The sequence below is a fragment of the Carassius carassius genome, chromosome 6 (genome assembly GCF_963082965.1).
Source record: "Carassius carassius chromosome 6, fCarCar2.1, whole genome shotgun sequence".
In the NCBI taxonomy this organism is placed as follows: Eukaryota; Metazoa; Chordata; class Actinopteri; order Cypriniformes; family Cyprinidae; genus Carassius; species Carassius carassius.
The window spans coordinates 24,614,316-24,642,050 of record NC_081760.1 but is presented as its reverse complement, the minus strand read 5'-3'; the positions used below and the strand labels follow the sequence as shown (position 1 = coordinate 24,642,050).

General features: G+C 39.3%; 1 protein-coding gene across 2 annotated transcripts; it reads right to left on the bottom strand.

Moving 5' to 3' along the window:
* Window positions 1-114: 114 nt before the first annotated feature.
* On the bottom strand, window positions 115-10,257 carry LOC132142524 (zinc finger protein 654-like). Of its 2 annotated transcripts, XM_059552458.1 has the most exons (10): window positions 10,099-10,257; window positions 9,126-9,271; window positions 7,905-7,986; window positions 7,618-7,753; window positions 7,305-7,507; window positions 4,669-4,805; window positions 4,350-4,491; window positions 4,085-4,216; window positions 430-3,991; window positions 115-348 (listed from the first exon to the last, which is right to left on the bottom strand). In XM_059552458.1, exons 1-10 carry the CDS (start codon window positions 10,222-10,224, stop codon window positions 338-340), a joined length of 4,677 nt encoding a protein of 1,558 aa, XP_059408441.1. In that variant the 5' UTR covers window positions 10,225-10,257; the 3' UTR covers window positions 115-337. The 2 variants fall into 2 exon arrangements, with proteins under 2 accessions (XP_059408441.1, XP_059408440.1); XM_059552457.1 differs by having other exon boundaries at window positions 430-4,216.
* Window positions 10,258-27,735: the final 17,478 nt, after the last annotated feature.

Here is a 27,735-nt window from a genome sequence, read left to right as displayed (position 1 = left end):
TGATGACAGATTGAAAATGCATCTGTTGTACATTTTATAGAGACAAAATTATAAATTTTCTAGCAAAGATGACAGTCAATTAAAAAACAAGTCTCAAAAGACTTTTGGAAAACAAAAAAGTGTCAATCAGATTTTTTAATATGAAGAGATAACAGACCTTCGCTCCGAAATAAAGCAGCAGATCGGTTATACAAGACTTCGAGGAAAATTTCATTTCCCATGAAGTACTTTATATAGTTCTGTGACACTGACAAAGATGTTAAGCACACATATAATAATGCTGATTGCCTACAGCAGCATTTAGCGATTTTCTCAGTAGATGCTTGCTTCTCCAAATTCAGGAGGCACCTGTTGAAAACAAAAGTATTTAACAACAACAAAAAAATTAAATAAGACAAAAATAGGATTCACGATAAAAAAGGTACTTACTTTCATCATCCGAATCAAAACCAAAGAGGGATGTGCATTTCTCTTTGTGTGCATGTAGCTCTTCCTCACTGTTGAAAGACTGAAAACATTGAGAGCAACGCTGCCTGGTTGACAGTTTTTCTGGCTTTGACACAGAGCCTAATAACTTTGAGCCCACCTGGGGTTCCTTCCAACGTTTTGGCATGCTAATGTAAGACTCATCCAGATAGGCTGAGGGAAGAGGTCGAAAAAATTGTTTAGTTACAGGTTTTCCTAAAACCGATGGTTCCTGCTCTTTAGTGACTGGATCTGAAGGTTTGGGAGGAACAACTTCACTATGCCCATTAACAAGACTATGGTTCTTGCTACTGTAGTTTACAGAACCTTTATTGAGGACCAAAGGTTTTCCATCATCATCTTGATTTCCAGGGTCCTTCAAATTCGCTGTACCTACAATTTGTTGACTAAGTGAAGAATTTTCTGGTGCTTCCATACCATCTTCCAGGCTTTGAGGGACTCCATGTCCTGTTGGTTCAGATTCTTTGGGGAATGATTTTTTTTCCAAATTTGTATTGAGTCGATAATGAGTTTTCTCATGCCTATACAGGAGCATACTGCTGTCAACTTGCATAGAGCATCCAGGAAAGCAGCACAATGCTCTCAACGGATGATGGCCTAGCATGTGTTCACTAAGCTCCATACGTGTTTGGTACCTCTCCTTGCAGCCGTAATGGTAGCATGGGAACTTCAGCTCACCTCTGTGGCATATTACATGGTCAAAAAAATGCTGAGGGTTATATAATTTTCTGCAACAGAAAAGACATTTCTCCTTTCCAAAGTTGAAAAAGAACAAAAGCGCCTTCTTGTCACCATGGTGGTGAGACAGCACATGTGATAGGACAAGGATAGATTTTGCACTAAACGTACATATCTCCACAGGGCATCTGACATGTGTAGATGCTCCAGTTCTTTTTCCCTGGAATGGTGTGGATGGCTTTTTGGGTTTTGGCCCATTTTTATGCCCCATTGGATTTATTTCCTTAAATTCAGCATTATTGTCTTTGGGTTCCTGATTCTCAAAACTGCCATCCAGGCTATTTGTGATCTTCCTCCTCTTTACATCTTCTCCATCCTCTTTTTGATCTCCAGAAGTAATCTTCTTCTTTTTCAGCCCAGAGTCCAGCATTTCATCTTTTCTTTTCTTTTTTGATTTGCTCTTGTCTTTTGTTGCTTCTGTATTCTCAGGTTCAGTCTTGACATTGTCTTTCTGACTTTCTACACTCTCGATTTTCACTTTGCTGTCCTGTGGTGATGATGTGTGAACCTTTTCATCAAGGGTATTTGTCTCAGGCTCAATCTTCACTTTTCTTCTCTTTCTGGTCATTCCATTTACCTTATGAGCCAAGGTGCTTTTGGTATCTGAATTGTTGTTATCTGGCGTTAGTGTTTGCATAGTCTTTGCTCTCTTCCTTGCTAGTCCTATTCTGAAAAACGTTTTGTTCTCATCTATGGACTGAGATCTTTTTGCTAAAACACTCCTTATATGTTTTCTTTTCATCTTGCAAACTTTCTTCTTTTGTTCTTCTGATGTACTTGGGGGATCTGAATCCTTAACTAACCTTGCCCGCAATCTCTCTCTAGGCTCTGAACTTTGCCCTTCCCTGTGAACATTTTTGATGTTCAAAGTACAGTTTAACCTCATTTTGAGGTTTCTAAATCTATGCTTCACAGCAGGATTCACACGTTTAAGCAGTCTTGTCTGGGCACATCGCAAAGTGGTCTCAATGGCATTCTCACAAATATTTTCATTAAAAAGCCCATTAGACTTTTTCAGCTCCTGTATGTGCACTTTAAAATGGACTGACGGGCTGCGCCCATGAGTGTAGCGTTTGTGACAGAACATGCACTTTCTGTCAATCCGATGATGCCACATTGCATGCCGTAGAATGTATTGGAATTTGGTTTGTTTATTGCAAAGGCTGCAGTTAAATGACACCTGGCAACCTGCATCACTTGGGGGCATAAGGTCAGGGACTAGACCATCAACAGCTGTGTGCATTTCCAGTGATGTCACATCAGGTCTTGGTGACAGCAATGGCACCTCCGTACTCTCATGCACAATTTTAGAAGTGGCAATCTCACTTTCACTCAAAGTAGGCCCTGTATCATCAGGGAGCATCGTCACTTCAGTGAGAACTGGAGGAGCATCCTCATGAAGACCATTCACATTTTCTTCTGTACTATTAGGTATAGGAATGGCTTCAGCTGTGGTAAGATTTTTCACTTCCGTTGGAAGATCAACATTTGTACTTTCTGGAGGACTTATAGGACTGTAAGGACCATAGTCTGGATATTTGGTGTTTGCATCTTGGGGACTTGACAACTCATTCATTGGATGTTGAATGAATTCTTTAACTGACTCTAGAATGGCTTCAACAGGAGTGGATACTTCCTCATTTATAACTGGGATTGGAGTAGCCTTGATTTCTACAGCATTTTTAATCTGTGAAGCATTTCCAGGGGTCTCTGCTGGTTCACACTGTTGCTCAGCAGACTCTCTTTCTTGTTTGGATTCATTATAGTCCACCTTAACTTCATCTTTGGGTAAACTGTCGAATGACATTCCTTCTAATTCAACTGTCCTTGAATATGTGTGGAATTTATGAACCAAAGAAAGGCCTTGCTCCTGGAAAACAATCTCCTCTCTCACCCTGAAGTCTTTTTTCCTACATGGAATAGACTCTGATAGCAACTTGATAAGAGACGTAGCATGGTCAGGCCATTTCAAATTCTCTTGAGATGCAGTTTTGTCAGTACTGTTTTCAGTCATATGAGGGATCTCTGTGGAAAACAGTGAGGCCTGGACATCAGAAGAGAGATCAACTTCATTATCAGGGTAGGAAAATTTCATTGTAATTTCATCTAATGGCTCCTCAACTGAAATATCCTTTAAAAGATCTGACTGCTTTGGTTTCCTTCTTGGTTTCTTGTCTTGTTGAGGTACACTGTTCTCTGCTCGGGCAGCTAACTGGTCCAAAAGCCATTGTGGTTTCCTTCCCTTGTGCTTCAGAGTGTTCAGCTCTGTCTGCTGGGAAAGGAGTCTCTGGCGTCTACTATTTAGTTGCCTGGCATGATTCTTTGCCAAGTCCAACTGCCTAAATGAACGCCGAACTGGACTGGCCTGTGAATCTTTTACAAGCTGTGTCCCTGGCTTCCTCCCCCGCCTTTTGCCTGGCAGCTTGGAGGATGCTTCCCCTAAGCCAGAATTGACCCACGTTTTCACTGACTCCACTTCCTGTTTTTTTTTATTGGTATGTTTCTCTGCTTTAGTGATAGACTCATATGCATTGTCTGCATAACACTGACAATATCCTTTCACACAGTAGCTTGGCATCCACTTGTCCCTTTGCATGATTTCACATAAAGTTGCTTTACCAACCTTATCGCTCATCAGCTTCAGACAGTTTGTTTCAATGTTGAGAAGGCTCCAGAACTCAGGGTCAAAGTACAGGTCTTTTTTCAGGATCTGGAGAGCCTCAAAGCGTACACTGTTACAAACAAGACTGGTGTCTGAATGGTATTCCTGATCAGGGTGAGTATATAGGAGGAACACGTTCTTGTATGACTCAACAGTTCTTTCTAGGAAGAAAACTAGCAGTGCACAGGCTCTACAGACCTCGAGGTCATTAGGGAGTAAGTATGCAATGGTCTTGTAGATAAGAGACTTGGTGACTGGATCATTCTTAAGGTCAGTCTGCAATGCCCGTGCACAAAGCTCCACACAAAACCCCAGGCCATCTTTTCCAAGCTGAAAAATAAAACCGGAAATTTTATCATTTCAACAAAAGACAAGACTGAAATTAACATTTCATAAACACTTTCACATGTTTAAACAATTTTTTGTTTAATTCAACTAGTAAACTGATGACAAAATATATTACCTCTGCCAAAATCACCTTCATAAATGGGAAAATCGCTTTTGTGTTGGTTGCTGACAGAATCATTAAGTTGCATTCCTCTAGGAATCCCTGCTTAGAGCGGTTTAAACGCAGGTAGAGTCTGCTCCATATGAAGACCAAATCCCTTAAAGGGAATAAAAAATAAAAATACAGCAAGAAATAAGAATGTGATCATCTAAACCTTCAATTCTTCTGGTCAGGTTGTTACAATGACTGTGTAAAAATACTGAATGTTAGAAATAGGGGAAATACACTGAACACAATTCCCCTTGTAAATGTTCATAAAGCTCGAGAGACCCACCAAAGGTAGCACATATCTTCAATCTGGAGCTTCTGAGATAGGAAGCCTTTACTCAGCATCAAAACAGTCTCATCTTTCTCCTCATTCTCCATCATGCAGAGTATCTCTACAGCGTCCTTCCCATTGATGTCTGCCATCTTTAGAAAAAAAAACAATAGTGTGATCTATGACATTGTTCATTATATTCCAATATATTAAAAAAAAAAAAAGAAAAAAAAAGAAAATTTAAAAATTAAAAAAAAAACACATATTTTGGCATTTTTAATATAATTTTCAGATGTTTATGTTTATATACAAACACCACACTACCATTCTACACAAGAACAGACCACTAAAGCTTAAGTCAACACAATGTGATATTGTACAGTTACAGTAGTATAATTTGCATGACAACCGCCCCACTGCAGTTCCACTGAATTAAAAATTATTTTGCAGAACTTAATTCGTTCCTCCAGTTTAATTAAATTGTGGCCAAGTTGTACTAATTTACTTTGCCAAAATAAACAGAGACGAACAATGTGGTAACACTTGGGTCCATTACAAGTTTTGATAGAATGTTTGGGTCTCAATCGTTTCGACCTACTTGCAGAGTTTCTACTCGACAGGTAAACTAAACTTCATTAAAAGTATTCCTAATATGTTGGAACGTTTTATTGAAAGTAGCTTAGTTTTACCTGTTGAGACATGCCTTCATTTTTAAAGACCCGGAAGAGCTGATTGTGATGTTTGAGTTGGGGAAATTAAAAAACTGTAGGCATAAATGAACAAGTTGTGGGAACAAATAATTAATATCTACTTCTTTGACATATCATGTGCTGGGCTCCCTATTACAGAGTATTTCACACCCGCTGGTAATTCATGGTTTCGTATATGTATGTATGTATGTATGTATATATATATATATATATATATATATATATATATATATATATATATATGTATATGTATATGTATATGTATGTGTATATGTGTGTGTGTATGTGTGTATGTGTGTGTGTGTATGTGTGTGTGTATGTGTGTATGTGTGTGTGTGTGTGTGTGTGTGTGTGTGTGTGTGTGTGTGTGTGTGTGTGTGTGTGTGTATGTATGTATGTATATGTATATGTATATGTATATATACCCTGATATCAGGGTATATATATATATCAGGGTATATATATATATATATATATATATATATATATATATATATCAGGGTATATATATATATATATATATATATATATATATATATCAGGGTATATATATATATATAAAGATATGAGAGATGTCCCAAAGCCCTCTAAATTTCTAGACACTAAATTTCTGCTTTCCATGTTCAAGGACTTTGTATTTTAATGCACTTTTAAAGCCTGAATCACATCAAAAGTGTAATTTGTACACCAACCGCTAACTGCTGTGGTTTGTGCCTTTACCACCACAGTGGTACTAAAACTGCCACCGTTACAGCCCTGATACTGCATTCATTTATAGTAAAATATTTATTTTGCATGTGACAAATTGTATGAACTTTTCTTTATATTGATTTTCAAAATTAAAAAAAGGATTTGCCTTGCCAGTTTAACTGGCCAACACATTGGCCCTCTTTGCAGTATGAAAAACTAAACTTTTAAATTTAAATAAAATGTATGAAATTTTAAATAAATTATTTATCATACACCTAACTGTTTCAGCCTAGCTCAGTTCACTAACTGTTTATGTGCAGAGTTCTAGACTCTCAAGAATATTGCCATTATAAATCAATGAAGCCAGATCTGCACATTAGGTGCACATTACGCCCAAATACACTCATGACTCATTAAGAGAATAGGTACAACCCTTGCGGACCATACACCGGGCACACTGATAGTTTTTCCGATTTTTCGGAAACACCCTAAGTTCACTTGTGCCGTGCGCTTTAGACCTTGCACTTAGATCGTTAAAATATTTACACCGTCTTTGCTTTGCTAACTATACATAAGTCATTCTAGTCTTCTGCACCACTTGTTTGCAGTGCATGTTGGGTGTTACACTGTCCAGATACTGTAAATGAGCCAGATGAAGAAAAAAAAAGGTTGAATTATAGATAATATACAACTATTCATTTTACTTAATCTCAATGGAAAAAAACACTTGATATGGACACCAAAATCAATGGCTGTACTCTTTGTGACTTCAAAGATCTATGCGCCATGTACTTCTGTCGTAATTATATATATTTATGTTTTCAGTTTCATGTTTTTCATCTTCCTTTATAGTGGTTTTTACTGAGATGTTATGTTAACATAACAAAATAAAAATAGTATTAAAGGAATAGTTCACCCAAAATACGCATACGTCATGGTGTCATACGTGCATCTTTCTGTGAGTAAAAAAAAAGCACAGAGCATATCATCGTAAGCAGTCAAGTTAAGAAACTACCAATTTAGGAGTCCCTTGAAAAGACACACAGGACTTTACACAACAACTTTACTCAGAAAATGTACTCAGTGCTTTACCAGAAAAGCACAAGTGAGAATGGAGAAGTTTGACTTTTTATAAAAGTATGAAATCTTTTTTTCAGAGCCAAAAAAACTGACTATGTACAATCCAGATACATCAAAGACCATTTCACACCAACTGTGGTGAAACTATCAATTAAATAATTTCTCACTCACCCCCTTGTACAAGCGGTCATGAAGAGAAGCTCTCCAAAGGCAGATGAGGTAGGCTTGCTTGAAATAGAGATGTCTTCCTACAACAGAGTGCCTGATACATCTTCTGGTCAGTGCCAATGCCTCCGGAAGCCTCTCACATGCCACCAGATAACGCACACGTAGCTCAAAGAAAATGGATACTTCTGAGCTCAGATATTTGTCCACTGAGAACAAAAACAATAAATAAGACTCATGTAATAATCAACTCCATTAACAGTTTATGAAATGCCAGGTACAGATTACATATTTTTAAACAAAAGCATGATTGACTGACCATCTTCTTGTGGTAGCTCTGAATCCTTGAGAATGGCCTCAAGAACAGGGTTTGCCCAAGGACCTCCATCTTTGATAATTTGTCTAACCCGCAGAAGGTAAACATTCTGGTGTCTTACCAGACTCGCATAGCAATCCTAGAATAGAGCAGGAAAACAGTTTTAAAACATCAAACTATTTACATGGTAACATATGAGTGACTCAACACAATAAGCGCTGAAAGTCCAGTAAGCAGAATTCAACAAGATGCTTCACCCAAGAATAACAGGACTGAGGTAATGCAGTTACCTGAAATGAGTCTACAATGTTTTTCAAAGGATGTTCAATGAATTCATCTTTTCCAAAGAACAACAGCAGTTCGAATATACTTCTGCAAATAAAAAAAAATAAAAAAGTGATCTGTAATTATTTTATTTAACAACCTGTTGCTCCAACAAATGATACTGTAAGCCTTTTTTTTTGCCACTTTTATAACTTCCACTGGATTTAGGTCCTATTCAGACAGGATTCGTTTTATATTAGGAGGTGGGCAAAGATGTTTTCTGGAACTTACACTGCATTTGCTGTCTAATCCACTATCAGCAACTGCTCTGTTGTATTATGATATATTCTCATGCTTAACATCCCAGCTAAATACTCTTTGTGATAGGTCGGTTACATGTTTAGGGCTTGTATAAACCTCAGCAATTTCAACACACACCATTTACCCATGAATTGACAATTAAAATGACAGACATCCAGAGTAACAAATACATAAAGGAAGAGTTCAGCCAAAAAATTAAATAAATAAAAATAAATAATAATAAATTCTGTCATCATTTACTGACCGTCATATCATCCTAAATTATTTCAAATTACGTTAATATATTTCTTAATATGTTATTTTGAAAAGTGTATATATATGTAGCACAAATCAATTAAAACAGTTTTGTGTACTGGCATATAACAATTAACCTTGCTTATTGTGATACTACTGGATATGAGGGACAATACCAGTTTGACCGAGATTCAGTTTATTTTAATAAACATGTCTAAATTAGCTGACATTGATTAAATGAATGCTTAAGTTTAATTTACATTGATTATAAAGTAGGGCATTACACTGCATGCATGTAACCTATATTTCATCAGCATTCAGTATGAAATTTGACTGTATGATACATTAAGATATTTCAAGTCACTTACAAAACCTCGGTTTAAATGTTCAAGTAATTTGTCATCGCCCACATCCCTATTCTAAACCTCTGACTTAATTTCTTCTGTGGAACAAAAAAGATATTTTGAGAAATGTCTAAGTGATTTCTTTTCTTTCTTTTTTAATTTTGGTAACCAATATTCTTCAAAATATCAAATGTCAATAATAATTATAATAAAGTCACATAGGTTTATAATGACATTAGGGAGAGAACATTACGATAGTCTGCTGACTTAAATGCGTGTTCTACTTCCTTAAAGTTTTATAGCACTTTTGAGTAAGATTTAATGGCATAATCAGAAGTATATACTCACAGGGCCAGACTTCTCAGTGTGTAGCGTACATGTTCACACTCTGGAGGGAAAGATGCAGCCCCATGGACAAAAGAGCACAGAGCACTCTGTAGCACCTGGAGCTGGGGAAGAGGCACCTGCCATTGTCCGGTTTGCTCCACCACCAACTAAAAGAAAACAAAAAGAGAGTATTAATAGAAAAATAAAAGATTGACAGAATATATTCCTATCACCATGTGCTCCTAAAGCCTGAAAACATTACTGTCAAGCGACTTGTAATGTTTGTTTACAGTCATGGAAGTCACTAGCATTCAATGACAGTACATTAACTTACTGATACAGAATAGAAAACATCAAACTTCGATATACCACCATAATTTGTTTTTTTTTAAAGTTTATTTATAGAGCGAGAAGGATGGATTCATAAACTTGGCAACGTCTTAATTAGAAATAAAAAACTGCTTGGTAACGTTAACTGTTGGGAACAAAACAACCTTTGCAGACACTGGTTAATAAGACTGTCATTACATTACTGCTAGCACTGACAGCATCGAGATATTCTATCATTTAACACCCTATTATCGTGCATAAGGATTTATGAAACTGGCTTGGACCGTTTTCTGTTTCATAAACTCGCTGGCAAATAAAATATGAAGAAGTGTGCACAAGCTGCTCTATCGCAGTCTGCTTGTTTTGGAATGCAACTTGGGAATGCTAACCGTTAGCCACATGCCAGGCTAATGAAGCTAACTGAAAGAAAATGACAGCCCGAGTTCGCCAAATCGTGATTAAAATTTACTTCTGGACTGTTGAGATCTACCTCTATGGTATTTTGAAGACACCACTAGTTTCTGAGGTAAAACACAGTGTGATTTTGGCTCACGGTGGCTGTACACTGGGGGAGGGGAATCTGCTGGCATGCTGCTAACACTGTTAGCACATCTCTGTTTGCTTTTTTTAAAACAACAACTGCAATATCATAATGTCATATTACCTCACAGAATCGTTCACAGTACGTCTTGCTCTGGAGTCCCCGTTCGTCGCTTGCATTTGTCTTCAACAAAGTCTCCAGTTCTTTTTTAAAACTGTGTAACTCCAATTCACTCTCTTCTTCCGCCATACTGCTTGTCTAGACCAGCTCGTACAACAGAGACCATGGACGCTACCGTGAAGCTAAGGACCGCCCATCGGAACTATCTGATTGGTAGAATCTTCTCCTTCTTCTTCTTCTTTTAATATGGCGGTTGGCAACCAGCTTTCGGTGCATTACCGCCACCATCTGGACTGGAGTGTGGATCAAGGGTCGACCTACACTTCGTTAAATTCTATTTAATAATCCAGTAATCTTCAAAAAAGTAAACAAAAAAGAAAAACAAATTTCACCAGATCCTCTTTGCAATATATCATGCAAATTTAATGTCATCTGATTCTCACCAAGTTGTGAAATTAATCTTTGTCTGGCTTGATGATATTTAGGACAATACATAATTACATGCTCTGTAGTCTCTTGACTATTGCAATATTCACATATTCCATCTACATGTTTTTTCATTATAAATAATGTTCTATTTAATCCTGTATGACCTAGCCTCATTCTAGATACCACATCTTCTTCACGCTTACTTCTACATGTGTTTCTGTTCTTTCCCCCTTTTCCTTGAATTCTATACAAATGTCTTCCAGACTTTTCATTGTCCCATAAACACTGCCATTTTCCATTAATTTTTGCTTTAATTATACTTTTAATTTCAGCTTTACTGTATTTAATATTTACCTCTACTTCAGACTTCTCTGCTGCTTTTTTCGCACATTTGTCAGCCAATTCATTACCTCCTACACCTATATGAGCTGGTACCCATATAAATGTAGTACTTATACCAGACTTAATCAAATTGTTTGCTAATTGCATTATTTCAAACACTATGTCCTGTCTAGACTCAGAGTGAAGATGCTTTAGGCTTATCAAAGCTGAACTAGAGTCTGAAGCTATCACAGCTTGTTTAGGTCTATTGCTCTCTACCCACATCACTGCCATCCATATTGCTATCATTTCTGCTGTATATACAGCTAAATCATCATTAATTCTTTTAGCAAATTCAATGTTTAATTGAGGGATAACATAAGCAATTCCCATTTTCTTATCAGTCCGTTTAGACGCATCAGTATACAATATAATTCCTTCTTTATATTTGCTTGTTTGAGCCCTGTAATGATCTATTCCATTAACCTCGTTTTCCTCCAATAAGCCTAAATCGACTGGAACTTCTGACAATATCCAAGGAGGTACCACTGGATATATTACCGAAGGGCTTGTTTCCAGATCACTGATTCCCATTGATATTACCTTCTGCCTTATTGTCCAACCAAAACTTCTTATTAGGTCATTTCCTCTCTCTTGACACTGCCCTAGAACTGATTGACTCATATGTTTTCCAGTATGACCCCTCAAATTTGCTCAGTACACAATAGATAGCTGATCTCTTCTCAGATGGAGAGGCATCTCCCCCATCTCTACCTGTATTGCTGCCACTGACGTGGTCTTAATTGCCCCGCAGCATAACCTCAACCCTTGGTTCTGAATTATATCTAATTTCTTTAACAATGATTTAGCAGCAGATCCATACACTATACACCCATAATCCAATACCGATCTCATCAGCCCTGTATAAATGGCTTTAAGAGCAGGTCTACTTGCTCCCCAATCTACTCCACGCAAACATCTCATCACATTCAACACTTTTTTGCATTTATCAATTATTTTCTGGATATGCATTGACCATTTCTTCTCTAGGAAGAAAATAAGTATGAATGTGAAAATCAAATTATCTGGGATAGAATTAGAACGAGTGGAATTGTTTAAATATTTGGGAATTTGGTTTGACAAAAGATTTAAACAATTCCACTCGTTCTAATTCTATCCCAGATAATTTGATTTTCACATTCATACTTATTTTCTTCCTAGAGAAGAATAACGTCTTTGTTTTATCTATTGAGATTCTAAATCCCCATTGAAGGGCCCACTCTTGCACTCTGTTTACTGCCTGCTGCATCTTATTCACCACAAAATCTACATTTCTTCCTTTTTTCCACATTGCTCCATCATCAGCAAATAATGCTGCTCCAACTGAATTTTGTATATCCTTAAAAACATCATCAATCATTATTGAAAATAATAGTGGACTAATAATGCTCCCTTGAGGGACACCATTTTCCACACTGTAACTGATTGGTAGAATACCCTATCAGTTGTGTCTTGAACAAAAAGTGTCTGCTTTATGATTTAGTCTATCGAATAAATAGGGGTCCACGCGCACCCCCCGGCTTTTTTTATGCCACCTGATTTTTTTAAATCCTTAAAGTGTCTAAAAATAGAAAAAAATGGCCAAAGATGTGTAGAGTATCAACTATTTTTTTCGTTTTCTCAAGTGCATAGGGTGATTTTTTTTTTTCCACAACCTGTAATTTTTCCCAAAGAGAGAGCAGTTGGAGATGGCTATCTGCAGGTATACAGTCTATGGTAAGAACCGACGACCACCAACTGCCAACTGCAAAGCCCCAAAATTCAAATGCTTGCAGTTTCTCAGTCAACTTTTTGGACCTTTTTGGATTTATTTATTTATTTAAATTTAAGTTAATTTGCTTTGTTTTGTTTACTTCAAAAGTAAAACTATTTTAAATATCTTCAGGTTCAGGATAGGTGAAGTAAAAAAAAAAAAAAAAAAACCCTATTTCAGACTGCTAAGGATAATAAAAACGCTGTCAAATGAACTTTTTTTGCTCTTTTGACCATAGATGGAAAAATTTCAGTAAGTATTTGAAACTATAATTAAGAAATACCTTTGTAGTCATAACTTAAAGTGATTTTTCAACAGTTTGTACTATAATCACAGGCTTTCGGAAATCGAATCTGTATTCTTGACTAGCAGTGTTGGTAGCTATTAGCTAAAGTTTTTTTTTTTTCCAGGCTCAATACTTCATACATACTTATGAAGGGGAAAATTAAACATTGTAACACAGCTGAAGTGCCTCCAAAGAGGATTCGTTCCCTAACATGTATTTTACATGTCTCAACTCTTTCTGAGTATGGTAATTTTACCACACTCAACACATGCAGGTGGGGAGGGCAAGCAAGAAGCTATCATATCTACACAGTATATGAGACTCTGTAAAGACGTCAGTTCACCATACCACATGAGGGATATTTGTGAACAGGTTCCATTGAAATTAGAGGACTTGTCTTTGGATACAATTGGCTATCACCAATACTGCTATAAAAGCTTTACAGGGAAAATACACTCACCTAAAGGGTTATTAGGAACACCATATTAATACTGTGTTTGACCCCCTTTCGCCTTCAGAACTGCCTTAATTATACGTGGCATTGATTCAACAAGGTGCTGAAAGCATTCTTTAGAGATGTTGGCCCATATTGATAGGATAGCATCTTGCAGTTGATGGAGATTTGTGGGATGCACTTCCAGGGCACGAAGCTGCCGTTCCACCACATCCCAAAGATGCTCTATTGGGTTGAGATCTAGTGACTGTAGGGCCATTTTAGTACAGTGAACTCATTGTCATGTTCAAGAAACCAATTTGAAATGATTCAATCTTTGTGACATGGTGCATTATCCTGCTGGAAGTAGCCATCGGAGGATGGGTACATGGTGGTCATAAAGGGATGGACATGATCAGAAACAATGCTCAGGTAGGCCGTGGCATTTAAACGATGCTCAATTGGCACTAAGGGGCCTAAAGTGTACCAAGAAAACATCCCCAACACCATTACACCACCACCACCAGCCTGCACAGTGGTAACAAGGCATGATGGATCCATGTTCTCATTCTGTTTACGCCAAATTCTGACTCTACCATCTGAATGTTTCAACAGAAATCATCAGAGACTCATCAGACCAGGCAACAACTGTCTTCAACTGTCCAATTTTGGTGAGCTCATGCAAATTGTAGCCTCTTTTTCCTATTTGTAGTGGAGACGAGTCGTACCGGTGGGGTCAGCTGTTCCACGTTTGTATGCACATCCAACTGCTTCATCTACAGTAATGCTGAGCTGTATATGAGGTTCAACTTAATACACCCATGTTGTTGCACCTTGGAGAATGTGAGTTCATGAGAGATGTCTTTGTCTCCCTGTAACCGTCTTGTCAATTTCTCACTGCGGTATTCAGGATTAGAAAAAACTTGATTTTCCAATGTCTTCATGTACAAGTTGCACATGGATCTTAGCTGGACAACCTATTTGCATTCAATCACATTCCTAAGAATGTAATCCTTTACCACACAATATGACTTGTTATGTGCTGCTATCTTCTGGGCCTGCAGGCTGTCAGTGTTGTCTGCTGCCTTTTCTACTCTCTCCCTTCCAAGCTCATGGGTTTGGTACTCTGTGTTGAAGTTGTTTCTGCATGATGGATGATACTTAGCTTCCATTGCAAAAAGGTCCTTGCCCTGCACCTTGCGATAAAGAGCCTCTTTCTTTAATTCCTGTGCCCTAGGTTCAATAACTTTCCAGGCTGGTTCCTTGTGTTTCCAACTCTGAAACTTTGTAAGCTCTTCAGTCTTGCGCTTGAACTTGGAGTTTGCTTTGTCACAGAAAATGCACTGATTGGGAAACAAGAAGGAACACCTTCTTGGAGCTCCTTCAGATTGAACTGACCGTGATTTGACATGGCGCAGAGAGTCCCTTTTCAATGATAATGATTCACCAGATGTAGAAGCCTTTGACACTTGTAAACGATCTATTTTCCTTGTAAAGCTTTTATAGCATTATTGGTGATAGCCAATTGTATCCAAAGACAAGTCCTCTAATTTCAATGGAATCTGTTCACAAATATCCCTCATGTGGTATGGTGAACTGACGTCTTCACAGAGTCTCATATCTTATATCCCCCACCCAACTAAGCTACCAACACTGCTAGTCAAGAAATACAGATTCGATTTCCGAAAGCCTGTGATTATAGTAAAACTGTTGAAAAATCACTTTAAGTTATGACTACAAAGGTATTTCTTAATTATAGTTTCAAATACTTACTGAAATTTTTCCAAAAGAGAGAGCAGTTGGAGAATAGCGATCTGCAGGTAAGAACCGACGACCACCAACTGCCAACTGCAAAGCCCCAAAATTCAAATGCTTGCAGTTTCTCAGTCAACTTTTTGGATTTTTCTGTAGTTTTTTATTTATTTATTTAATTAAATTTTTTATTTAAGTTAATTTGCTTTGTTTTGTTAACTTCAAAAGTAAAACTATTTTAAATATCTTCAGGTTCAGGATAGGTGAAATAAAAGGTTCAAATAAACCCTATTTCAGGCTGCTAAGTATAATAAAAACGCTGTCAAATGAACTTTTTTTTTTTGCTCTTTTTGACCACAGATGGTCAAGATGTTATAAAACATGACAAATAACAATTTCTGGGTTCAGAATTGTATTGAAAAATGTGTCCATTTGTCTCTGTGAGTTGTTTACATCAAAACTTATGCCACTTCATATTTAGATTTTTCGGGTTTGGTGCAAAGGGTTAAAAATAAAGCATTTTGGACATTATTTCAGCTTGGTACCCAATTTAATCTTAAAATAGACACTTGAATGATAAAGAAATAACAGGTTGTGGGAAAAAAAATCACCCTATGCGCTTGAGAAAACGAAAAAATAGTTGATCCTCTACACATCTTTGGCCATTTTTTTCCAGAAATAAGGTCAATATGTTGTCAAATGTCAAAAATAACCATTCCATTAAATTCCTGGGGTCAGAATTGTATGGGAAAATGTGTTAATTTGTCTCTGTATGTTGTTTACTTCTAATGTTATGCCACTTTCTATATAATTTTTTGATTTTTCGGGTTCCGGTCGGGTGCAGCAAAGGGTTAAAAAAGAACCCTTTGGGACATTATTTCAGCTTGGTACCTGGCAGATTATGAAAATAGACACTTTAAGGATTTTAAAAAATCAGGTGGCATAAAAAAAGCCGGGGGGTGTGCGTGGACCCCTATTTCCATCTAGACTAATTGGCTGATGATACCTTCAATCAAATGGAAGTCCCACCGCAGGGTCACCCTGAACATTTTATTGGCTGGTCAGGAATGTTAATATTAATTTATCTGTCTCGTAATGAACAGCCCGTAATGAAGGCGTACCTCCGTCTTCTTGTAAAAACCTTGTTTTATTTATTTTAGGAAGGAAATGGAGCATTCTGTTGATCCTATACGATTTTCTATGAAACAAAAAACAATTAAAACAGTGAAAGTTTGTAAACGCTAAAATATTTATATAAATTTGTATGTGTATACAGCCCCTCTAGTGTGAAACTGTGTATTTCATGTGTAATGTTTGTTTATACCATGTATAATGTTTGTCTTATACATGTAAATTTAATCTTGTTAATAAAAAATAAAAAATCTTGTTTGAATGCACCCAACATGTTGAACAGTATCTCATTTGTTTGTAATTTTGTGAACTAAAATAATTATAGAATAAACTGGTAATTAAATCTTTTTTATTCGTAACTAGATAATGAATAATCATTATTAGCATTATCATTACAGCGTGCTATAACCAGTGATTCAACTTAACCAGCAATTATTAATGGACAGTCATTAACAGAGTCTTCAAGTGAATGTAGCATATGGACGTTGTTGTTGGCGTGACAAGTTTAACAATTTGGTAAAAATATTTATAATTTCTGCAACATTTAAAAATCTTATCCTCGAATTACAATAAAATCAGTGCAAGTTGTAATGCCAACAGTTTGGCAGTAGAGAGCAGTAAAGCTGGCATCACTTCTCTAGCGTCCTGATGTATGAAGTTTTTTTTTTTTTGCAATTTTGCAGGTGGTAAGTGTTCTAACTTCTTGCCAGATGGTTTTGCAAAGGCTCGGGTTGATGTAGCAGGAGGGGCCTTCTTTGTCACTGTGGTGGTCTTGGGCTCGGTGCCATCTAGTTGGACTGCCCATCGAGTCATTGGGGACTTCTACAATCCTCTGGCCCATGCTCAGAAGAGGGAGTTCTCATGCTGGTTGGCGGACTTCCAAAATGAAGAGCTTTTCTTTGGGGGTTGTATATGGTGGCATCTCAGAATGGAAGGCTCGAATGTGTGACTGCAGTGTTTGACTTTACTGAGAACTGATGTGTGGATGATTTTAAGTATTTTATCTTTTTAAATGTCTGTTTATTTGTTTTTGTTTTTCAACCTGCTTCCGAATTGCTATCAGTTCTGTGAATAAAAGTTTTTTTTCTTTTTTTCAACAGAGGGCAGCAGTGATTCAATAAATCCCAATAATGTATTCTCCAAATACTCTCACTGGCCACTTTAGATTAGATTAGATTAGATTCAACTTTATTGTCATTGCACATGTAAGGTACAGGGCAACGAAATGCATTTAGCATCTAACCAGAAGTGCAATAAGCTTTAAGTACAGAATATACAATGTCTACAATATGTACAATAACTATACAGATAAGGCAGTATTATGGACATAATTTACAGATTTTAAATATACAAATAGGTGTACTATGAACATACTATACAGATTATGTAAAAGTGTATGTACACTATAGGCAGAAAATATGAACATTTATATAGGGCGCCGTTTGTAAAGCGGCTCACGCTAAAAATAACAGCAACATTTTGTCACATTTAGCTTCAAACAATGTTTAAAAAACTGGTATGAATTTTTGACGGTCACTTTTTAGCACATTTACAACTATATTTGTCAACTTAGAGATATTTTAAATAGTTAAATATATAAATATTAAATGTTACACCTAAATGTTAAATGTTAAATCTAAATGCTAAATCTAAATGTAAAATCTAAATGTTTAATATAAATCTAAATGTTAAATCTAAATTTAAATCTAAATGTTAAATCTAAATCTAAATGTAAAATCTAAATGTTAAATCTAAATCTAAATGTTGAATCTGAATGTTTCGGTTGAAACTAAATATTTAGCTAATATGCAAATTCAACATGCCGGAAGTGCCAAAATAAAAGCTCGATTGTGAGAGTGAGGAGTTGTCGTCACAGTACAGAGCCCCTCCCCTCGATACCACAGTCTCCGCCATGTTGGCAGGACACCGGCGGCAAAATATGATTGTTTACGTGTGTTGTTAACTCGGTAGTAGAGGAGGTTCTCGCAATTCCGCACTGTTTTACCATGCCTGGAAGTTTTTGCTGCGTTAAAAACTGCTCCAGTACCTCACACGATACATATGGAAAACATAGGATAAATGGAATACGGTTTTTTTCGGTTACACCAAGCGCAAAACAGCAGTATTTGGAGAAGCTCTCAGGCATCCAAAATATCGACCCATACAAGCTCCCTGCAGCGGAATGGCACAGAGACCTGGACCATTTACTTCCATGCACATATTATGGACATTGTGAATTATCTTGTTTTTGGTGTAAGTTACTACACAATGCAGGGTTTTTAAAAGCCACAAGTCTTTGGAAAGTTACGAGGCTGGGTCCATCTCAAGCCTCCAGGTGGTGAAAACAGCGTTGTACTGGCCAAAGTAAGTTCATTCACATGCGTTTTAGTGTGTTGTAATTACATTGCATTTAGCAAACACTTCTTGACCAAAATGACAAAGTAACTACGACTGTTTCGTAAACACTAGATTGTAACGAGATGTTCAATGTACACAAATGTTTCCAACATGTTTTGATGTCGACTAAAGCTGTGTGTAATTTGATTTTAGGGTAGTTAAATGTGTGATTGCAAGATGTAAATGTCCTGGTTAGATTAAAGCCATTAACAGTGTGAATGCAAGCGACTTAACACCGTAAACAAGATAATTCACAATGTCCATGTGTGCATGGAGGTAAATGGTCCAGGTCTCTGTGCCGCTGCAGGGAGCTCATATGGGTCGATATTTTGGATGCCTGATAGCTTCTCCAAATACTGCTGTTTAGCGCTGGGTGTGAGCTTGTTCCTGTAAGGTCCCCTTTCTTTCGCCTTATCTTTTTGCATTGCTTTACTTTCTTCCATTTCTTTCTCGTATTCGTAGATCCGTCTCTGTTCCACCGACATAATAAATGCGCAAAAATTAAAGAGCTCTGGGATGTTTAGTCGCGGCTCTGTGAAGTTCTGAAGGCGTCGACCCCTGGCAACCGATAGCGTGTCTTACCATCATGGCCGACCGGCTCAGACCCCTCCCAAATCAACCCAAATCGGCACGTGACTCCTCACTCTCATCGTGTCAAATAAGTAACGAATAAAAACCATCTCATCCGAGGAAATTGACTCTTGGACATGGACTATCGTGATAATGACTACCTAAAATACTAAACACGTTTGGAGAAACTGTATTTGAAGAGTAGGCTAGTGTCACTTTTATGAAAAGGTTCGCATGCTTAAACGCCAGCAAGAGCCTATGCTCTCGGCTAACGCCCATTCTTTGGACATTTTGAACGACAGTAGCGTCAATAGTTACCGTATCTGGTCAGGGGCGGGCGGGAAATAGGCTCTTGCGGCCGTTTAAGCTTACAAACAGAGAGTGATGACATGATGAGTGATACAGTCTATGGTGAGGACATAACATTCAGTCAAAGTGAGACCCCTCATGGCTGGCTATTATGGCTACAGTTCATCATAAGCCCCACACTTTTCATAAAAGTGACACTAGCCTACTCTTCAAATACAGTTTCTCCAAACTGTACCGTGGATACCGTATTTTTCGGACTATAAGTCACACCTGAGCATAAGTCGCATCAGTCCAAAAATACGTCATGATGAGGGAAAAAAACATATAAGTTGCACTGGACTGTAAGTCGCATTTATTTAGACCCAAGAACCAAGAGAAAACATTACCGTCTACAGCCGCGAGAGGGCGCTATATGCTGCTTTAGTTTGTAGGTGTACGTCTGCAGACTGCATGACAGGGGCGTAACTTGAAAGAGATGTAACTTGAAGTTGTCGAAATCTCACAGAATCAAGCGAGATCTCAAAATAATAAGTTGTTGGCAATATGACCGCTTTCACAGAAGGCACAGAGTAGAATATTGATTACGTTTTTTTAAGGGAATCAGGGGTTTTATGCAGGATTTGATGCATAAGGTGTGTGTAGATATTAATGTTAGGGAACAATGTGAGTGATGTGTACGTTTAGTAGGAAAACATATTAGCTGATCCACACTCCGGAACAGAAGAGGGCGGTATTGCACCAATAAGCTGGATGCCAACCGTCGTTAAACTGGAAAGAAGACGAATATGACGGCTTGCTCTGAGTTACAATGGTGAGAATATATTTTTTCACGAAATAATTATTTAAATTTAAGAGTACAAGTTATTTTCATACAGTGGTATTGATTTTGGAGTTAATAATCTATTAAATCTAAGGTGTAAAGTCAACAACATATAAGCAAAAGGTGTAAAGACGCTATCCTCCAGTTTCACAGACAAGACTAATTGAGCCATGGCCTGATCCTGGCTTAATCTAAACCTTGTTTGTTACTACATAATATAGCATATTTGTGATTGTGCTGTTAAAACACGTTTTATAATGAATAACTAACAGGGGAGCTCCATTAAGTACACGACTCAAAAGTGGATTTTCATAAACCATATATACATCTTGAAGACTATTACTAAATGTCTATCATCTGACAGGATAGTCTTTGATAAGTATTGCAGGTGAGCACATTTAACAGACATGAAACCGGCATCTGAGTTCACTCATTGTTGTCAACAATGCTTTAGATGAGTGTAAGTCATGTAATCAAACAAGTCTACATACAGTAACTAAACACAGGTTATCTATTTTATTTGTCCATTTGCAATATTGATATTTTAGGAACATTTGTGTTGGATAAAAAGTGAGTTACATCAAGTTAGTAACTCAACATGCAGATGCAGTATATCACAGATAAATCACAGAAGAGACTGACTCTTGTCTGGATGTTACAGGAACAGATTATGTTTATCTGCTGTAGAGTGACTGATGAAGGAATGCTGCCATCAAAGGATTTGTGTAAGTACACTACAAAAATAAATGAAATTAGTGTAATTTCAGAGTTATAACAGCACTTTTCTTATTGTTGATTTCTGTGCATTTGCTGCAGATCTTTTGTGGTGGAGCAGGACCTGCAAGGAAAGGGGAAATAAAGGAAATACCTGAAACAAAAGAATAAAGTAATGACTTTTTGTATTGTGTGTGTGTGTGTGTGTGTGTGTGTGTGTGTGTGTGTGTGTGTGTGTGTATTTGTGTAGGTTATGAAAATGTCTGCAGACTGGTGTGTGCACTGAGGATGGAGAATTCCACTGCAGCATCCGGAAATGGTCCGGAGATATGGATGAGATGCTCCATCACTCCAGCTCTTACTGTCTCATCTGGACCGGATGCTGTGGTCTCTTCATCATCAGTGGCCCTAGAGCAGCGAGAGCATCTAGAGAAAGACCAAAAGACACTGAGGATTTGATTTTGGTAAAGTTTGTTCTGCTGGTTTCTGTTTGTACAATGAAGGCTGACTTTCAGAAGCTTCAAAAGCATCATCAAAAAGTGTGATGGAGCTTTTATCTGAAGTCATTGACAGTGCTCTTATTACAGGGGCCTACAATCCTCTGATCAACCTGGAGAAAAGAGCCGTGCTCACAGACATACTGGTGGTTTTGAACCAGTTCAGTGGTTTAGCCCACTACAAAAATAATAAATTAATGCATGTACTTGTAAACTATGTGTAAATGTTTTAAAGGTAGTGGTGCTCATGGAGAGCAGACACACGATTGTTTGGAGCAGACACAGCAGCAGTCAGATTGTCCTGCACATGTTCTTCTGCTCTCGCTTCAAGGTTGTGTGGTTCAGAGAGCCGACATCATGGTCTTCCTCATCCTGTTGCTCAACGACATCCCCGTTGAGAAGAGTGAGACTGTGAAGCACAGCGCAGCAGCAGAATTGGCGCAGCTGTGTTGAGATGATAGTAAGATGTGGGGTTCACCATCTGTAAATACATGTTTGTTAGAACAGTAAGTTTGAATGAAGCTTTTTTTCATATGTTGTTGACTTGTACATGTATGCATTTATTGTGATGCTAACATTAATACATTCTTATAATCATTTAGACATGTTTCTTGTTGTCAGTAAATAAAATATAAATATTTTATCTATTTGTGTATTAATTGCTTGACTGAAAATGGATGCATTCACATCAACTGCATTAGTGTATATTCATGTATAGCTATGTCACGACAGAAAATACATTTTGCTTCTTTTACTAAAATAAAATTTTAAGGGAAAAAATGTATAATTATTGGTTGGCGTTTATCATTATTATTGCATGTAAGTGTTGGGGTGGGCAAAGGATGCAATTCATTATGGGGTAATCTTCATTTTTGAGTAGTAATACTTACATTTTTAGAGTATAAAATCTTCAGTCTTCTCCAAAGGTGAGATCTTCGCAAGGGCGCTGCCAGGAATTTTGGGCCCCATGACAAAAAAAATCTAATTGGGCCCCCTCTGCGCAGCTGTTATCACCACATCTCTAGGACCTAACTGTCTGTAGTAAGTTCGTGTGGGCAAGGAAGAGGACAAAGGGGTCGGCTGGACTGCTGACGTATTTATTTAACAGAAAAATAACTCAAACTTTGCAAACACCAAATGGTGAAGTGAAGTGAAGTGAAGTGAAGTGAAGTGAAGTGAAGAAAGTGGTGAAAGAAATGGTGACTTCTATTCTGACACGCTGTCACAGCACTTTCGATTTACTCCTTCCGGTTTTCGGTTCCGGTTCGGGTCAGCAGTCCGTCTCTCTCTCACTTGCTTCCGTCTCCCCTGGCGTTTTATACTCTCTCCACGCCAATTACTGGAACAAGAAACAGGTGATGATAATTTCTGCCCAAACCCCGCACTTACCGCTCGTCTCCTGATTCTCTCTCCCGCTGCAGACTTCGCTAAACCACGCCCCCCCCGCCACATACCCCCACCTCCCGAATCAGGCCGGGGAGTCATCATAGGCAGCCGCATATGCAGCATGGGGCCGCAGATTCTTATCCATGAGGCGCTGAAAGGTAGCAGGTGCCCCGAACAAGCCAAACGGAAGGGTAACAAATTGGTGTAAACCAAACGGCGTTGTGAAGGCTGTTTTTTCTCTGGATAATGGAGACAAGGGGATCTGCCAATAGCCCTTTGTTAAGTCCAATGTCGAATAAAAGCGAGCCGTGCCTAGCCGATCAAGCAACTCGTCAACCCGCGGCATTGGATACGCGTCGAATTTTGATACAGCATTCACCTTGCGATAATCCACACAGAACCGGACTGAGCCGTCCGTTTTCGGAACTAAAACTATCGGGCTTGCCCAGTTACTGTTGGATTCTTCTATTACCCACATGTCAAGCATAGCGCCTAATTCAGCCTGAACTACTTTTTTCTTGTGCTCAGGTAAGCGATACGGCCGGCTGCGAACTACCACGCCCGGCTCGGTCTCGATATGGTGCTGAATCAGGTTAGTACAGCCCGGTAGGGGCGAGAAAACGTCGGGAAACTCTGCCTGTAATTTCGTTAAATTAGTGAGTTGGGACAGCGAGAGGTGATCTCCACCTGGAGCCAGGGCGAGGGATTGTGGCTTGATATTCCCCTCTGGACCGAGATCATCCTCCCCCCCAATCACCGTTGTCAACATCACTGATTCTGCCTCATTCCATTTTTTAAGGAGGTTGAGGTGGTAGATTTGACGGGACCCGTTCCTATCGGACCGTATTACCTCATAATCGAGATCTCCGACTTGTCGTGCGACCTCAAATGGTCCCTGCCACTTAGCCATTAATTTAGAGCTCGACGTTGGGAGTAATACAAGTACTTTCTCTCTCAGTGCAAATTTGTGTAACCTAGTTCCCCTGTTATACAGCTGGCTCTGGCGGTCCTGGTCTTGTAACAAATTCTCCATTGATAGCCGCCCCAATGTGTGGAGTTTTGTTCTCAAGTCCAGCACATATTGAATTTCGTTTTTGCCCTGAGATGGCCCCTCCTCCCAAGTTTCTCTCAGTACGTCGAGCACCCCCTGTGGCTGGCGCCCATAGAGAAGCTCGAAGGGGGAAAACCCCGTGGAGGCTTGTGGGACCTCTCGCACAGCGAATAACAAGGGCTCTAGCCACCTATCCCAATTTTTGGCGTCTTCGTGAACGAACTTACGGATCATGGATTTAAGAGTGCGATTAAATCGTTCGACCAGGCCGTCGGTTTGTGGGTGATAGACGATAGTTCGAATCGATTTAATGCCCAACAATCCGTACAGTTCGCGTAGCGTACGTGACATAAGCGCCGTGCCCTGATCGGTGAGGATTTCTTTTGGAACCCCGACCCGGGAGATAAGACGAAACAGGGCATCCGCAACACTTTTAGCGGAAATGTTGCGGAGGGCCACCGCTTCAGGATATCGTGTTGCATAATCAACTATGACTAATGCAAAGCGATGTCCTCGTGCTGATCGCTCTAATGGCCCGATGAGGTCCATTCCAATTCTTTCGAAGGGGACCTGCATTAAGGGAAGAGGGCGCAAAGGCGCTTTTGGGGCGGCCGGTGGGTTCACCAACTGACATTCCGGACAATACGCGCACCACCTGCGCACGCTGTCATGAATGCCCGGCCAAAAGAAACGGGTCATGAGGCGATTTAGTGTTGCGGCCTGTCCCAAATGGCCCGCCATAGGATTAGAATGAGCCGCATGGAAAAGCATTTCCCTGCGGCCCTTTGGAATTAACAACTGGGTTGTATTCACTTTTGTCCGAGTGTCTTGGGTCACTCGATACAACCGGTCTTTTAAAATGGCAAAATACGGATAGGAGAGTGGGAGGGCAAGTTGGAGAGACTGGCCATCGATGGCGCGGACCTGTTGAAATTTCAAACAGGAACAGTTGAAAAATTATTTCCCCAAGAGGCATCCGCACATAACGACCCCAAATAAACCGTAAACGCGGGCCAATTCGTTCCCAAAATTATCGGATGCCGGAGGTAGGGACTAACCGCCACCTCCACACTATGCTTTTGTCCCCAGAATTGAATCATAATGGGCTAGTTGCACAAGATGGCGCCCTTTAACTTCCGGGGCGCAAGTGTGTGCATACTTATTTCCGGTCGTATAGAACTGTGAGGAAAGAAGTGAAGATCTGTGTCTTCGTTAGCAAAAATAAGCATGTTTAAAATAAAAAAGAATAAAGTCGTTTATCAGCGACAGGAGAGAACATCTTCCCTACATTGCTGTGTACCTTAGTGCACCAATTCGTCTCGGTACAACAGCGCGATAAGCTTTCATTCTTTCCCTGTTGACGCTGAAGTTCGTGCTCAGTGGTTAACGAAAATCCGTAAGGATCACTTCAGTCCTACAAAAACTACTAGAGTGTGTAGTGTTCATTTCCTTAGAGCTAATTTTGTTTTGACGCCTGGGGGACTGAGAAAACTTAAAAGGGGAGTTATTCCCTCTCTTTTTGCGTGGAACCACTATACTCTTCCCACACCGAGAGAGAATGTTTGGGATCGTCGACCAAGATGCTCCGTCCCAGAAGAGACGTCTCCGCCTGAATCTGAGATGAGTGAACCACAAACGGCACCTGATCATGACTACCCTGTCACTCCAGCAACATCAGTAATGGCAGGTGAAATGGCAATGAGTTATGATGAATTGAAGAGGAAATTGGAAGATCTACAATATCAGTTGGAAACTGTACAGTTACAGTCCCGTTTTGGTTTACACCGCATCGCTGGATCTGACGACAATATTCGTTTTTACACCAGGTTGGTAATGTTGTTAGAATAGCATAACATTCATGTTTTCTCTATATATTGTCCTTTTTATCTATTACCGTGAGTCTGCGTTTATAGCTCTTATCTTCTATTAAAATGTGTATGAGAGATAGACACCATCTCTCTTTGCACGCAAACAATCCTCTAATGCACACTCTCTCTCTGCTCGCGCACGTGGACACACACACACACACTGTTACAAACAATCCTCTCATACACACTCTCTCGCTCTGCACGTGCACGCGGACACACACACTCTCTGTCACACAAACAACCCCCTTGTACACACACTCGCTCTCTGCACGCACACACACTCACTGTCTCTTACTCACACAATCCTGTCACAAACATGCACACTAATAAAAAAACAGTTATCTCAATAGAATGGAAGGAATATACATGTCATTATTTTAATGATAATTAACCTTGTCTTATAATAATATTGTTCTTAGGTTTGCTTCTTACAAGCATTTCTTGCCCTTTTGGAAATTGGTGGAGCCTGCTGCAAAAAGTAGGATGGTGCGAATTACCAGGGCAAAGGCTGCCTCTGACAGCTTCGATGAGCTGACCCAAAAAAAAACAACAATCAAAAAAATCAAAAACAACAAAACAAAAAATGTATAATTATTGGTTGGCGTTTATCATTATTATTGCATGTAAGTGTTGGGGTGGGCAAAGGATGCAATTCATTATGGGGTAATCTTCATTTTTGAGTAGTAATACTTACATTTTTAGAGTATAAAATCTTCAGTCTTCTCCAAAGGTGAGATCTTCGCAAGGGCGCTGCCAGGAATTTTGGGCCCCATGACAAAAAAATCTAATTGGGCCCCCTCTGCGCAGCTGTTATCACCACATCTCTAGGACCTAACTGTCTGTAGTAAGTTCGTGTGGGCAAGGAAGAGGACAAAGGGGTCGGCTGCACTGCTGACGTATTTATTTAACAGAAAAATAACTCAATTTTTGCAAACACCAAATGGTGACTTCTATTCTGACACGCTGTCACAGCACTTTCGATTTACTCCTTCCGGTTTCGGTTCCGGTTCGGGTCAGCAGTCCGTCTCTCTCTCACTTGCTTCCGTCTCCCCTGGCGTTTTATACTCTCTCCACGCCAATTACTGGAACAAGAAACAGGTGATGATAATTTCTGCCCAAACCCCGCACTTACCGCTCGTCTCCTGATTCTCTCTCCCGCTGCAGACTTCGCTAAACCACGCCCCCCTGCCACATACCCCCACCTCCCGACTCAGGCCGGGGAGTCATCATAGGCAGCCGCATATGCAGCATGGGGCCGCAGATTCTTATCCATGAGGCGCTGAAAGGTAGCAGGTGCCCCGAACAAGCCAAACGGAAGGGTAACAAATTGGTGTAAACCAAACGGCGTTGTGAAGGCTGTTTTTTCTCTGGATAATGGAGACAAGGGGATCTGCCAATAGCCCTTTGTTAAGTCCAATGTCGAATAAAAGCGAGCCGTGCCTAGCCGATCAAGCAACTCGTCAACCCGCGGCATTGGATACGCGTCGAATTTTGATACAGCATTCACCTTGCGATAATCCACACAGAACCGGACTGAGCCGTCCGTTTTCGGAACTAAAACTATCGGGCTTGCCCAGTTACTGTTGGATTCTTCTATTACCCCCATGTCAAGCATAGCGCCTAATTCAGCCTGAACTACTTTTTTCTTGTGCTCAGGTAAACGATACGGCCGGCTGCGAACTACCACGCCCGGCTCGGTCTCGATATGGTGCTGAATCAGGTTAGTACAGCCCGGTAGGGGCGAGAAAACGTCGGCAAACTCTGCCTGTAATTTCGTTAAATTAGTGAGTTGGGACAGCGAGAGGTGATCTCCACCTGGAGCCAGGGCGAGGGATTGTGGCTTGATATTCGCCTCTGGACCGA